Source organism: Podarcis erhardii (genome assembly GCF_964252035.2).
Source record: "Podarcis erhardii genome assembly, chromosome: 12".
Taxonomy (NCBI): Eukaryota; Metazoa; Chordata; class Lepidosauria; order Squamata; family Lacertidae; genus Podarcis; species Podarcis erhardii.
The window spans coordinates 3,514,335-3,528,013 of NC_138513.1; the positions used below are offsets into that span (position 1 = coordinate 3,514,335).

General features: G+C 45.9%; 1 protein-coding gene and 1 long non-coding RNA gene across 3 annotated transcripts in view; one reads left to right on the forward strand and one right to left on the reverse strand.

Annotated features, from left to right (window-relative positions):
* The window catches only part of SETD2 (SET domain containing 2, histone lysine methyltransferase), a 93,984-nt gene that overhangs the window by 39,241 nt on the left and 41,064 nt on the right, over positions 1-13,679 (forward strand). For both annotated transcript variants that reach the window (XR_014150077.1, XM_081834119.1), the window contains exons 9-13: positions 384-481; positions 4,330-4,456; positions 5,552-5,686; positions 7,862-7,990; positions 11,065-11,712. Coding sequence is in view for 1 of the 2 variants with exons in the window: in XM_081834119.1 (XP_081690245.1) it covers positions 384-481; positions 4,330-4,456; positions 5,552-5,686; positions 7,862-7,990; positions 11,065-11,712 (1,137 nt within the window). In the remaining variant the exon portion in view is untranslated. The remainder of the gene's footprint in view (positions 1-383; positions 482-4,329; positions 4,457-5,551; positions 5,687-7,861; positions 7,991-11,064; positions 11,713-13,679) is intronic.
* LOC309326106 lies at positions 8,079-8,764 on the reverse strand. The gene is made up of 2 exons (XR_014150158.1): positions 8,182-8,764; positions 8,079-8,140 (listed from the first exon to the last, which is right to left on the reverse strand). It is a non-coding gene; the product is annotated as an uncharacterized lncRNA (long non-coding RNA).

The following is a 13,679-nucleotide window of genomic DNA, read 5'->3' on the forward strand; positions in this document are numbered from 1 at the left end:
AGATGATGAGACAAAGCACAGCATTCCCGTTTAAAAGCTGTGTGAGTGCTTTTTAATACCGAAAGGAACTAAGGCTGTTTCTTAACACCATTCATTTCTGAAGGGGGACAAAACGAGTCTGCGTCAGCACACCTAATGTAAGCGGAGTGCTGTGAACTCCCAAGCATTGTAGTTAAAACGAAGTTGGGCGTGAAGTATGTTTTCCCTTTGCTTGGATTCTCTCGGCATAGATATTTGTGCGTCTGCTGAGTTCTCCAGAGATAGAGCCTTTTCTAGAATAGATGCCCTTTAAAAAACACAGCAAGAGCCCACAGTCTATGGATACTGTATACATATTGTTCTAATCATCTTTATTCTCTCTCTCCCCCCCCCCCCCACTTTAGTGGACAGTGAACGGACAGCTGCGGGTTGGCTTCTTCACCACAAAACTTGTTCCGTCAGGCTCAGAGCTAACCTTTGACTACCAGTTCCAGAGATATGGGTAGGTCTTGACTTGACTTAACTTGCTTTGTTGTTTATAAATGACTATCCTTGAACAGAAGCCACTAAAGTGATCTTGTGCACAATCAAACGTAGGTCATATTTTCTGAACTACGGAGGTCAGGTGCTCATTAGCTGATTCATTCGTGTTTCCCCTGCTCTTGTTCTCACTTGGTTTGGAAGAGATAATGTGTGGGTGGGTTTTTTCATTATTATTTTCCGCCTGGCTACAGAGTATTCAAGGTGGATGACGAGAATGAAGTTAAAAACAACAGTGCATTTTCTAAAAGAGTGCAGATCCCTAATTATAACCTAATTGTGTTGTTGTACCACAGTAGAATAGTCTCTTCTAGTGGATGCTCCCCAAAAGAGAATCAGTTACTTTTCTCTAAAATAAAAATAAAAAACCAGAGCAGAGGAAAACTTTGGGATTTTCCAACTGATTTTGATGGGAGGGGAGGAACCAAAGTTGTTTGAACAATACATAAGTTGTTTGTCATTTATGTGTTGAATTTTTAACTTTATGTGTTGTTGTAAGCTGCCCTGAGAACATTTTGTTATTGCTGGGGTGGGCAAGCTGTAACTAAAGTACTCTCTTCATGTGTGAGCTATCATAGGCTCAGTTTTCAAGTTAGTTAAAATCTGCTTACCCTTGAGCCCTGTTTTACTGGAATAATTTTGTGCCGTGATTTTGTAAATCCATGAAACCTGAGTGGTACTTGTTGGAGACGTCAGATTTGGCAGTATGTTTCCAATATGTTTTTTTGGTTGTCCTGTTGCATAAATGACTAGCATGCTGTATAGACCAAACCACACATGAGATCAGCAAAGGAAAATTAACAAATAAGAAAAATAGGTGATGGTGTGAAAGGAAATAATAATAATAATAATAATAATAATTTTTTATTTATACCCCGCCCTCCCCAGCCAAGGCCGGGCTCAGAGCGGCTTACAAGCAATAATAAAAACAAGATGAATGATTACAAACTTAAAAACAAAAATAAAATACAACATTAAAATAATGTAACATTAAAATATTAAAATGTAGCCTCATCGCAGGAGGAGAAGGAAAAGAAAGAAAGAAAAAAAAGAGAGAGAGAGGGAGGGAGGGAATCAAATTGGCTGCAAGCCAAAGGCCAGGCGGAACAACTCTGTCTTACAGGCCCTGTGGAAAGAAATCAGATCCTGCAGGGCCCTGGTCTCATGAGGCAGAGCGTTCCACCAGGCCAGGGCCAGAGTTGAAAAGGCCCTGGCTCTGGTCGAAGCCAATCTAACTTCCTTAGGGCCCGGGACCACTAGGGTGTTGTTATTTATGGACCTTGAGGCTCTCCGTGGGGCATACCAGGAGAGGCGGTCCCGTAGGTACGAGGGTCCTAGGCCGTGAAGGGCTTTAAAGGTCAAAAGCAGCACCTTAAATCTGACCCTGTACTCCACCGGGAGCCAGTGCAGCTTGAAAAGCACTGGGTGAATCCCATGGCAGAGACCCCGTGAGGAGCCTCGCTGCAGCATTCTGCACCCGCTGGAGTTTCTGGGACAGCTTCAAGGGCAGCCCCGCGTAGAGCGAATTACAGTAGTCAAGCCTGGAGATGACCGTCACATGAATCACTGTGGCCAAGTCAGGGCGGGAAAGGTAAGGGACCAACTGCTTGATGCGGCGAAGGTGGAAAAATGTCGCCTTGGCTGTTGCTGTAACCTGTGCCTCCATGGAAAGGGAGGCATCAAGGATTACACCCAAACTCTTAACGGAAGGCAATGGCACTAATTGAGCCCCCGCAAGAGAAGGGAGTTGGTCCCTCATCCCCATGCTATCCCGACCTAGCCATAGGACCTCTGTCTTCGAAGGATTTAGTTTCAATTGGCTCCCACGAAACCATCCAGCCACAGCTTCCAAGCATCTGGTCAGTGTGTTCGGGGTCGAGTCGGTGTGGCCATCCATCAGCAGATAGAGCTGAGTGTCATCAGCATATTGGTGACAGCCCAGCCCAAAGCTTCGGATAATCTGGGCAAGGGGGCGCATAAAGATGTTAAAAAGCATCGGGGAGAGAATTGCGCCCTGCGGCACTCCACACACCAAGGAGTGGCGCGACGACATTTCCCTCCCTAGTGCCACCCTCTGTCCCCGACCAGAGATAAAAGAGCACAACCAGTTACGGGCTATGCCCTGTATCCCCACGTCTGCGAGGCGGTGGTCCAGAAGATCATGATCGACCATGTCAAAGGCTGCTGACAAATCTAAAAGGATCAGCAGTCCTGACCCGCCTCGATCCAGTTGTCTACGGAGATCATCTGTTAGGGCAACCAGAGCCGTCTTCGTCCCAAAACCAGGACAGAAACTGGACTGAAATGGATCTAATGCCGATATTTCCTCCAGAAACCTACCAAGCTGTTCAGCAACCGCTCTCTCAATTACCTTACCCAGGTATGGAAGATTTGAAACTGGGCGGTAATTGGATAGGTCTAAGGGATCTAATGAAGTTTTTTTTAAGAGTGGACACACCACTGCTTCCTTCAGTTCCCCTGGGAATGTCCCCGTGTCAAGGGACAAATTGATAAATAGTGGTGGGAGTTCAACTCGAGGTCAGGTTTTGAACTTCTGGCAATGCCAGTGACAATAATTATCCATTCTTCTGTGGCATGTGTGTGGGCAGCCTGTGGTTATTTCAGTAGAATTCATGGGCTGGATTTGAAAGCATTGTGCTTAGCTTTTATTTTATTTTTAAAAGAATTTATCATAGTACAACACCATCTAGAGCAGGTAATAGAACTATCTTCCATACCAGGAATACCCACAAAGCCTCCTCCTTGGCAGGATTCAGCTTCAGTTTATTGGTCTGGCCTCACCTTGATTCAGATGTTACAGGGAAAAACAGGGTGTTGGTGACACCTTGCTCCTTATCCCGTCATGGCCACACTCAGCAGCTTTATGTAGATATTAAACCAGATGGTGGACCCAGTGGCATCCATATTACACTTTCCAGGGGCTAACAGGCAGTCACTTCCTGAAACCAGCCCCTGAGATGGGAGCAGAACCACTGTAGCTCCAGGAAGATCCCATTGATCATTCCTGGCCATTGGCCAATGATCGCAAGCGCTGATGGGAGTTGTAGTTCAGCAACAACTTGAAGACCCATAATTCCCTACCTCTGGTTAACGGTATCAAAAGCCGCTCAGAGAGCTTTTATCTTTAATTAGGTGGCGCTGTGGTCTAAACCACTGAGCCTCTTGGGCTTGCCGATCAGAAGGTTGGCGGTTCGAATCCCCACGACAGGGTGAGCTCCCGTTGTTTGGTCCCAGCTCCTGCCAACCTAGCAGTTCAAAAGCACACAGTGCAAGTAGATAAATATGTACCGCTCCAGCGGGAAGTTAAACGGCATTTCTGTGCGCTGCTCTGGCTTCGCCAGAAGCGGCTTAGTCATGCTGGCCACATGACCTGGAAAAACTGTCTGCGGACAAACTCCGGCTCCCTCGGCCTGTAAAGCAAGATGAGCGTCACAACCCCAGAGTCGTTTGCGACTGGACTTAACAGTCAGGGATCCCTTTACCCTTTACCTTAAGACCTGAATAGGAAAGATGAACATTGTAAGAAAAAGCAGTTAAGCATTTGTACAACGGATTTTGTCACTCTCTTTTCTAAGAAGCTGATCAAAGCCCAAGATTCTTCCAGGAGCACTATAAAGCCTTTCTATATACTTTTGGGTTTGAGCTAGGAATGGATGCTCTGGTTTTTAACAAATGCTGGCTTTTGCCTTCAAGGAGGCCATGGGATAGGACAATCAAATGAGCTGAACTCTAGAACAGCGGAATTTTCAAGCGATTCATTTTCGTACTATGTGTTTCTTTCCAAAACAGCAAAGAGGCACAGAAGTGTTTCTGTGGCTCTGCCAACTGCCGGGGTTACCTTGGGGGAGAAAACAGGGTCAGCATTAGAGCAGCAGGAGGCAAAATGAAGAAGGAGCGGTCTCGTAAAAAGGATTCGGTGAGTGTTGGAGGGGCTGGGAAGGAGAAGCTTCGTTTTTGTTTTCTTCTGCAGTGGGACCTACATGTGTACCACTGGGGTTGAGAGGTTTTGAAAACCAGCAGCTGATTTTCATATTCCTTCCTGTGACTTCTTCAAAAAGCAGAACTGGGTGCATGATCCTCTGCTGGGTTCAGGCAGTCAGATGCTCCAAACCTACAAAACCACGTAGCTGTTACTGTCATTCAAAGTGACTTGGGCCCACAAAAGCCCCGTAGCATCCTGCACAAAGCATGTGGGACAGATCTGTCCAGTAGCGTTAGCCATTAGCTACGATCCCTTTATTGGGGTGTGGCTTTACAGTCTGGTTTTGGTTCCACCATCTCTCGACTTGCCAGCACTCTCCCCAAGTTACCTAATTTTCAGTACATTTGTTCCCCCCCCCCCCCCATGGCCAGCGCCACTTCACTTCAGGAACACCTGACTCTTTGCGTCATACGGTAGCTTCCCCTGCCAAAGCTACACCTCCATTGCAGACGTGGAAAACAGCCCCACACGATTCAGAGCACTTGTGTGATGTGGAACATTTAGACTATGGCTGCAGCAGGAGAGTGTCAGGCATGCTCCAAATGTAATGTGCAAATTCTGGTTTGTGTGTTTTTTGCTGGAATAATCATTCACCCAAATTCAAATTTTTAGCATGTTTGTACTGGTGTTAAATTAGTGGCTTTTGCTGGAATTACAGAATTAATCAGGTTGGAAAAGACTCAGACCACTGTCTTGAAACTGAACCCCCCCCCCCAATGCAAAATAGTCTGAACAAAATAGTCCTGTAAGGGAAAGGGTACATTTTTATCATTTGGATGCAAAGAGCAAGCAGGATCAAGGTCAACTGCATTGGAGCTCCCTGTAGAATAAGGAAGATTCTTCCTGCTTAGGGTTCATTTGATCTCTCCGCAACTTGTAATTTCATCACTCTGGAAATCCATTGTGACCCTATTCCAAACCTTTCCCACTAGTAAATAAACTCTCCTTCCGAATAAATGCCAAATCGCAAAGGGTTGGGGGAGAAAAGTGCACTTGTACTTTGTACAACTTTTCTTTTGGTTTTGGCAGGTGGATGGAGAATTAGAGGCACTCCTGGAAAATGGAGAAGGACTTTCAGATAAAAATCAAGTTCTCAGCTTGTCTCGGCTGATGGTGCGAATTGAGACTCTGGAGCAAAAGCTCACCTGCCTCAAACTTATACAGGTGATTTATTCCTTCTTTTATTTGACCTGGAAGTGGTTGGCAAAGAAGTTAAATAAATTCTAATTTAATATTTCACTTTTAATGGTGGGGCTGAGAAGTTTTGAGGGATTGAAGTAGCCTTGCTTGGGGGAGGGGGCACATTTCCAACTTCATGATATTTTATCTGTCATTGAACCTACAGATGGGATTCTGATTATGGTGGGGTTACATGCCCTTTTTGACTTTTATTCACTGTTTTATGTAGTGCATCATCTAATTTAATCTCCCTCCCTCCAAGAGGAGGTTAAGGGGTGATATGATAGCCATGTTCAAATATATAAAAGGATGTCACATAGAGGACGGAGAAAGGTTGTTTTCTGCTGCTCCAGAGAAGCGGACACGGAGCAATGGTTCCAAACTATAAGGAAGAAGATTCCACCTAAACATTAGGAAGAACTTCCTGACAGTAAGAGCTGTTTGACAGTGGAATTTGCTGCCAAGGAGTGTGGTGGAGTCTCCTTCTTTGGAGGTCTTTAAGCAGAGGCTTGACAACCATATGTCAGGAGTGCTCTGATGGTGTTTCCTGCTTGGCAGGGGGTTGGACTCGATGGCCCTTGTGGTCTCTTCCAACTCTATGATTGTTAGTATTAGGACTATCACATTTTTCATTGCTTCTGTTCTCTGCCTTACAGAGAACCTGTATGTTCCCCTTGGTTCAGGAGTTAGATCTGAAGAGTTCTCGTATTTCTGTTTTCAAAGGAGGAACAGCCACTGTTCCTTTGTTCCTTTAGTCATGGTGCAATCGGAAACCTGTTGTTGATCCCAGCACAAACTAACCAAATTGTGTCTGCATAAGACCTCCTGCCCTCCCATCTTGTTACAAATTGCAGAGTTTGGGCTTTTCCGTCACAAACATCTCCACTCACCTGCCTGGATGTGGGCTGCAGGTTAGCCACCCCCGGTCATCTATTCAGCTTTGCTGAATAGAGTGGAAATGCAATTAGAACTTAAAATGTACGCGCAATGAGCACAGTCACCTTTTGCAGCTAGCAGTGATTGACAATAGAAAACTCTTGGAATTGCTGGGTAAAATAACACCTTCAGTGGGAAAGGAAACAATGGTCTCTATTCAGACTGAAATGAATAGAATTAGATTTTTGGATGCATTGCCGTTCAGCAGTTTCAGATTGGAGCCTCCCTTTGAAATTGCTTTTTACAGTTGCCTGAGGGAGTAAGTTTCCCAGAGCTACACATGAGGCCTCTCAGATCCAAGTCATGAAACCTATATCGGAATAATTCTTAGCTCTTCAGACCATGGACATGTTTGTTGCTTAGGGTGAAGCAGTTCTGCCCGATGATGGTGGGTTTTTGACATTAGCATGAGAAGATCAGAGGAGTCTGGCTGATGAATTGGGCCAGTGGCCATTCTAGTCCCTCATCCTGTTCTCACAGAGGCTAGCCAGATGACCATTATCAGGAGCTTGCAAGCCATACTCAGTGCAGCATCATAGCTGTCAACCGCCCCTTATTTGGCGGGACAGTCCCTTACCCAGCGCTGTGTCCCGCTGCTGTCCCTTATTGATGATGTCCCTTAAATTTCCCGGGTTTCAAAGGAAGCAGCTCCTCTCCTTCCCTCCGTGCCAGTCAGGGAGGAGGGAGGCTCCAACTTGCTTGGCTGCGTTGCTCACCCAATAAGGAGTCTAAGAACGACTGGGGGGTGGAGCTTGCATGCCTTGTGCCGATCAAATCGGCCGCGTTGCCTGGGGACTCGCCTTTGCTCAGCGCTTCCCAGCGGAGAGGTGACGGTGGTTTTCCTTGCTGCATCCCCTTTGCCGGGTTGCTGCGCTGTGGGAACCACCGCTTGAGGCTTCGTTTGGCTGCTGGCTGGGCTTTCTGCCTTTGGCTCGGAGGGGCTCAGAAGTCGAACATACCTGTGCTCTGAAAATCCCTTATTTTGGCCGCTGATCCCTTATTTTCAAATCCGTAAGTTGACAGCTATTTGCAGCACCCTTCTGGTAGCTCCATCCTTGCCGAGAGAGTGTGTGTGTGTGTGTGTGTGTGTGTGTGTTCTTTTTTTCTTTTGCGTTGTTGGGTAGTTCTCTGCTTTAGTTTTGCTGGTTTGCAGCGACTGTGAAAACGTGGCTGTGTGGTCTCTTCGTCATTCTCTCTCCCTGCCCCCCTTCTTTCTCTTCACAGAATACTCACTCCCAGGCCTGCCTGAAGACGTTCTTAGAATGTCATGGATTGTCCCTTCTCTGGATTTGGATGGCAGAGCTCGGCGATGGCAGGGGAAACATAGCCAACAACTTGAAGCTCCAGATAGAGGTCAGTGGCTGCCCTGGGATTTCTGTGTTGCTGTGTTTTCAAAAATAGCTTCGCCAGAGTTAAGTCAGGCTTCTAACTTTAATAATAATAATAATAATAATATCTTTATTGTCATTGCCCCCTCTCGGGGACAACGAAATTACTTGGCTGCTCCACCCACCCAGGTAGGGCACTCCACTCAAAATCAGAACAACTATAAAAACACTAATTAAAACAATACAGTATAATACAGCAAGGAAGATTAGATGACTTTCAAAGTCCAGGCTTCCCATTCAGGGCCGAGATCGCTCTGGAGAAGAAGCTGTTCTTGAAACGGCTCGTTCTTGTCTTCATCGTCCTGTATCTCCGTCCCGACGGCAGGAGCTCGAAGAGACAGTGACCAGGATGCGATGGATCTTTTACTATGTCCAGTGCCTTCCTATGGCACCTTGTGGCATAAATCTGCTCTAAGGTGGAGAGTGGGCAGCCAACAATGCTCTCTGCTGCCTTCACAACTCTGCCCAACCCCATCCTGTCCTGGGTAGTACAGCTTCCGTACCACACACATAAGCCATAAGTGAGCACGCTCTCAATGGCACAGTGATAGAAGGCAAGCAGCAGTTTCTGCGGAAGATGGTTTTTCCTTAGGATTCTCAAAAAGTACAGTCTCTGCTGTGCCTTCTTCACAAGCCCCCTTGTGTTGGCACTCCAGGACAGATCCTCTTGTAATTCAATACCCAAAAATCTGAACGTTGTTACCCTCTCCACACAGACCCCATCAATCAAAAGTGGCTGGACATTTAGTTCCTTGTCATTAGTTTCTTTATGGCTTCTCCCATTCAAGCCAATTTGTGAGGAAATCATTCGCCATTCTAAGAATCTTGTAGTCAGTGTGGGGTGGAGATTCAGAAGCTATTTTCCATTCTCGGTGCTGCTTCTGGCTGATTATTCCCAACATCTGTGACCCTTCCTATGGTTCTCTACCGTACCACTTGCTAGCAAAACAATTTGGAAAAAGATAAAACTGGATGCTATATAGATTGTGCAGGTAAACTATGATTATAGCTCCCAGTGCAGAGGGGTATTTCCACAGTTCCACAGAGCCTGAATTTTTGAATGCACATCTGTGGTTGTGCTTTTATTTGGAAGAGACTCAAGCAATTGCTGTAGTGTGTATCTGGCATGTAAAAAAGATAAAGGTAAAGGGACCCCTGACCATTAGGTCCAGTCGTGACCGACTATGGGGTTGCGGCGCTCATCTCGCTTTATTGGCCAAGGGAGCCAGCGTACAGCTTCTGGGTCATGTGGCCAGCAGGACTAAGCCGCTTTTGGCGAACCAGAGCAGCGCATGGAAATGCCATTTACCTTCCTGCCGGAGTGGTACCTATTTATCTACTTGCACTTTGACGTGCTTTTGAACTGCTAGGTTGGCAGGAGCAGGGACTGAGCAACGGGAACTCACCCCGTTGCGGGGATTCGAACCGCCGACCTTCTGATTGGCAAGTCCTAGGCTCAGTGGTTTAACCCACAGTGCCACCTGCGTCCCTTCTATCTGGCATGTAAACAGTGCCAAATTAGAGAGGTCATTTCAGAGGTCAGGCCTCCATCTGGGTCTGCTTACATCCTCACATTGTTAGATATTTTGGTTCTTGTGTATGTGACCTACTCAGGTCATGCCTATCATTGTATAATTGCTCATTGACATTTAATTAACCTTTTTTCCTCCAAAAGGGATTTTATTTTTCTGATTTGTTGTCAGAAATTTCAGGCTACATCTGCTTAAGGGGCACTCTGGTTCAGTTCAGACTTTCTCCAAACCATGGTTTTGAGGATTGGGAACAAGCTGCGGAATCATACACTCCCCCTGTCCCCCCGTTTAATCATGGCTTTCCCTTCCATTTCCTTTTTAGCAGTAACCATAATTTGCTATGCTATTCAAATCTGCAAACTATGGTTAGCGCACTTTCCCCCTGCAAACCAGTATCTGAAACTAAACTTTGAAATGGACTTCTGGTTTGAAGGGCACATGTTAGCTGTTCTATGCTGATTCGGACATCACAGCAAATTATGGTTAATGCTAAGAAGGAAATGGAAGAGGGAAAGAGGGGGACACTTGACCATGGAGCTTGTTCATGAACCTTCAAAGGCGGAGGATAGTCTGAATGGAGCCCCAGTTAGTGTGTCGGCAGAGCATAATAATAATAATAATAATAATAATAATATAATTTATTTATACCCCGCCCATCTGGTTGAGTTTCCCCAGCCACTCTGGGCGGCTCCCAATCGAGTGTTAAAAACAATACAGCATTAAATATTAAAAACTTCCCTAAACAGGGCTGCCTTCAGATGTCTTCTAAAGACAAGATAGCTGCTCGTTTCCTTCACATCTGAAGGGAGGGCATTCCACAGGGCGGGCCCCACTACCGAGAAGGCCCTCTGTCTGGTTCCCTGTAACCTCACTTCTTGCAATGAGGGAACCGCCAGAAGGCCCTTGTTGCTGGATCTCAATGTCCGGGCTGAACGATGGGAGTGGAGACGCTCTTTCGGTAAACAGGACCGAGGCCGTTTAGGGCTTGAAAGGTCAGCACCAACACTTTGAATTGTGCTCGGAAACATACTGGGAGCCAATGCAGATCTCTCAGGACCGGTGTTATATGGTCCCGGGAGCTGCTCCCAGTCACCAGTCTAGCCGCCGCATTCTGGATTAATTGCAGTTTCTAGGTCACCTTCAAAGGTAGCCCCACGTAGAGTGCATTGCAGTAGTCCAAGCGGGAGATAACCAGAGCATGCACAACTCTGGCAAGACAGTCTGTGGGCAGGGAGGGTCTCATCCTGCATACCAGATGGAGCTGCAAGACAGCTGCCCTGGACACAGAATTGACCTGCGCCTCCATGGAGAGCTGTGAGTCCAGAATGACTCCCAGGCTGCGCACCGGGTCCTTCAGGGGCACAGTGACCCCATTCAGGATCAGGGAGTCCCCCACACCCGCCTGCCCCCTGTCCCCCCAAAACAGTACTTCTGTCGCCAAATCTAACTTCAATCAAACCGACCATTCCTGAAAGTTTACAATTCTCCTTTCATGTTCTGTGATCAGATTATGAAGACTTTGGAACTTCTGCCTATTCCCAATAAAAACATGTTGGAGGAGAGCAAAGTGCTTCCGATTATCCAGCGCTGGGCTCAGACTAAATCCGCTATCCCACATCTCAGCGAGGGAGATGGTTATTCGAGTGAGAACACATCGCGGGCTCATACTCCACTCAACACGCCTGATCCTTCCGCTAAGCCTAGCATGGAGGGTGACACCGACACGCCCAAGAAGCTTGCTTTCCGGAAGCTCAAGATCATAAGTGAGAACAGCATGGACAGCGCCATCTCTGATACGACCAGCGAGATTGAGCTGAAGGAGGGCAAGGAGGACCTTGAGCATCCAGACAGTGTCCCAGCAGAGACGGCCGAGGAACAGCCACCCCAGCAGGAGCCTGGCAAGGATGCTGCCGCCGAGGTCTCAGCAGACACCAGCAAATCCCAAGCTGTCGAGCAAGATGTGGAGCCCGAGACAGAGATGAAAGAGACCTCTGCTGCTAAGCTGGAGGAATCTGTGGCTGCAGAAACGCCCTCTCAAGATGAAGAGGAGGGCGTGTCAGATGTGGAGAGTGAGAGGAGTCAAGAACAGACCGATAAGATCATAGATGCAAGTGATTTGGCGACAAAGCTTCTAGATTGCTGGAAAGACCTAAAAGTAAGTTGGCTTCTCTGTAGCAGATGCTTTTATCGTTTAGAGGGTAATGGAGGTTTCTCACAGTTGACTTGTTTCTCTTGTGCAGAGTGTGTGTGTTCTGAACGACTGCAGATTTCCTCTTGTTCTTTTAGCGGGAAATCCAAATGGGCCAGGCTAAAACTTTTTTTTAAATACTTGTCGAGAAAACCTTATAAGCATAATGGTGACCTTTTCTCCTCACACCCACCCTATTAGCCAGTAGTGTTGAATGATCAGCAAACTGTGAAGACTGGGAAATGGATTAATTATGCAGTTTGTATCCTCTGTTCACAAAAATTGCATCTATGGGCCCTGCTTGGTAAAATTTGGATTGGAAAGGGTGGTGGGATTTGTTGTTCACATGACAAACTAGGGGAAATACCTTCCATTAGAAAATGATTTGACCAAAAACTTTCCATAAGTATTCTGTTTTTCCTTTTGAAGCAAAACTGCCTACACTTCGTTAACTGGCAGTTAATTAGATGGTTAGCAAATGAGAGATACTTCAACTTTGCAAAGAGAGCATTTCTTACACTAATTTAGTATTGGTCATCTTTGACCCAAAATTTCCTGATGTGCCCTCACTAGTTTTACAGACCAGTGCAACTAGCTGTTAATGAATGAAACAATCAACAATTTTTTCTGCTAAAAATGCTAAGTCACAAGAATATGTAACAGCGATTTGAATCTGTTTGGCAGAAAAGTGAATTATCACCTGTTCCGAAAAACATAGGCTATCTGCTGTGAAACCTTTGAGAAATGCTGCTATCCTGTAATGCTTTTTTTGCAAGAATAGTTAGCCTGGAAACAGGCATGCTACTGAAGTTTCGTGTGATGTTTTGCTGCCTTTTTTTATTAGCCTGGTGGGAGGAAGGATAGTGGGGATGGCAGGCCACAGTGAGACCTCTTTGTACCTGCTGTCTCTGAGATGCCAAAAGATTCAAACCACCAGTAGTTACTACTCTTCATTTGGCTAGATTAGCTACCACGTAAGAAAAGGAGAGTAGCAATTTCTCCAGTTAGCCCCTCTCTTCTTTATCAGTGGACAGTCTTATTAGCTCTTTTGTTCTTCCTACAAGGATATGTGTGGGTAGATTCAGTGGTACTTAGGGCTGAGAAAGACATTACATTGGAATCCAGAGACCAGGCAGGAACCTGGGCCTCCTTTTCCTAAACCTTTGCCTTGTTGGAATTTCTAAGAAAAATACTAAGCAGTATTCACACAACTTAAGATCGGCCCACTTCTAAAATCGGGCATGATTCCCTTTTCTTACATCTGGAGATTTGCTCAAATGATTATTTTTGAAGTGTGATAGATGCAAAGAAATCATGCCATTTCCTCTGTGTCCTTCAGGAAGCATTTTACAATACTTGGTCCATGTGTGTGTTGATACAGATAGGTCAGGAGAAGGGGTTTTGTACAAAGTAAGGTGCTTTAAAAAAAAAAGAATAATAGCCCTGATTCTCTGAAGAACTTGACCTGTATTTGCAAGATGAGTGTGGGATTAAAACAACAACAACTTAATTATTTCAGTGTAATGAGAGAACTAACAACAAGATGGATAATTAATAATATATGCCAGGCTGTCAAGTGTCGTCTGCGTAAAAATAAGTTTGTGCATCTTGTTCTTTCTGCCTAGAGTATGCCCAGTATATATTGCATCTTGAATGGGCTTAGGCTTTGCCTCTGAGAATCTTTTTCTCTACCCAGGAAAGGGAGCGGGCCTTGGGCTTGCTTACACCTTGTTCTGCTCTGTCCCCAGGATGGAGATTTGAAGACAGGCTGCACACACCATACCTTTAAAACACATTTTACCTCCCCAAAGAATCCTGACAACTGTGTTTTAAAAGGGTGCTGGGAATTGTAGTTGTGCCAGGGGATCCAGTGATCCTTTGAGGGAGGAATGTGCTTTAAGTCAGTGCTTCCCAACCTTGGGCCTCCAGCTGTT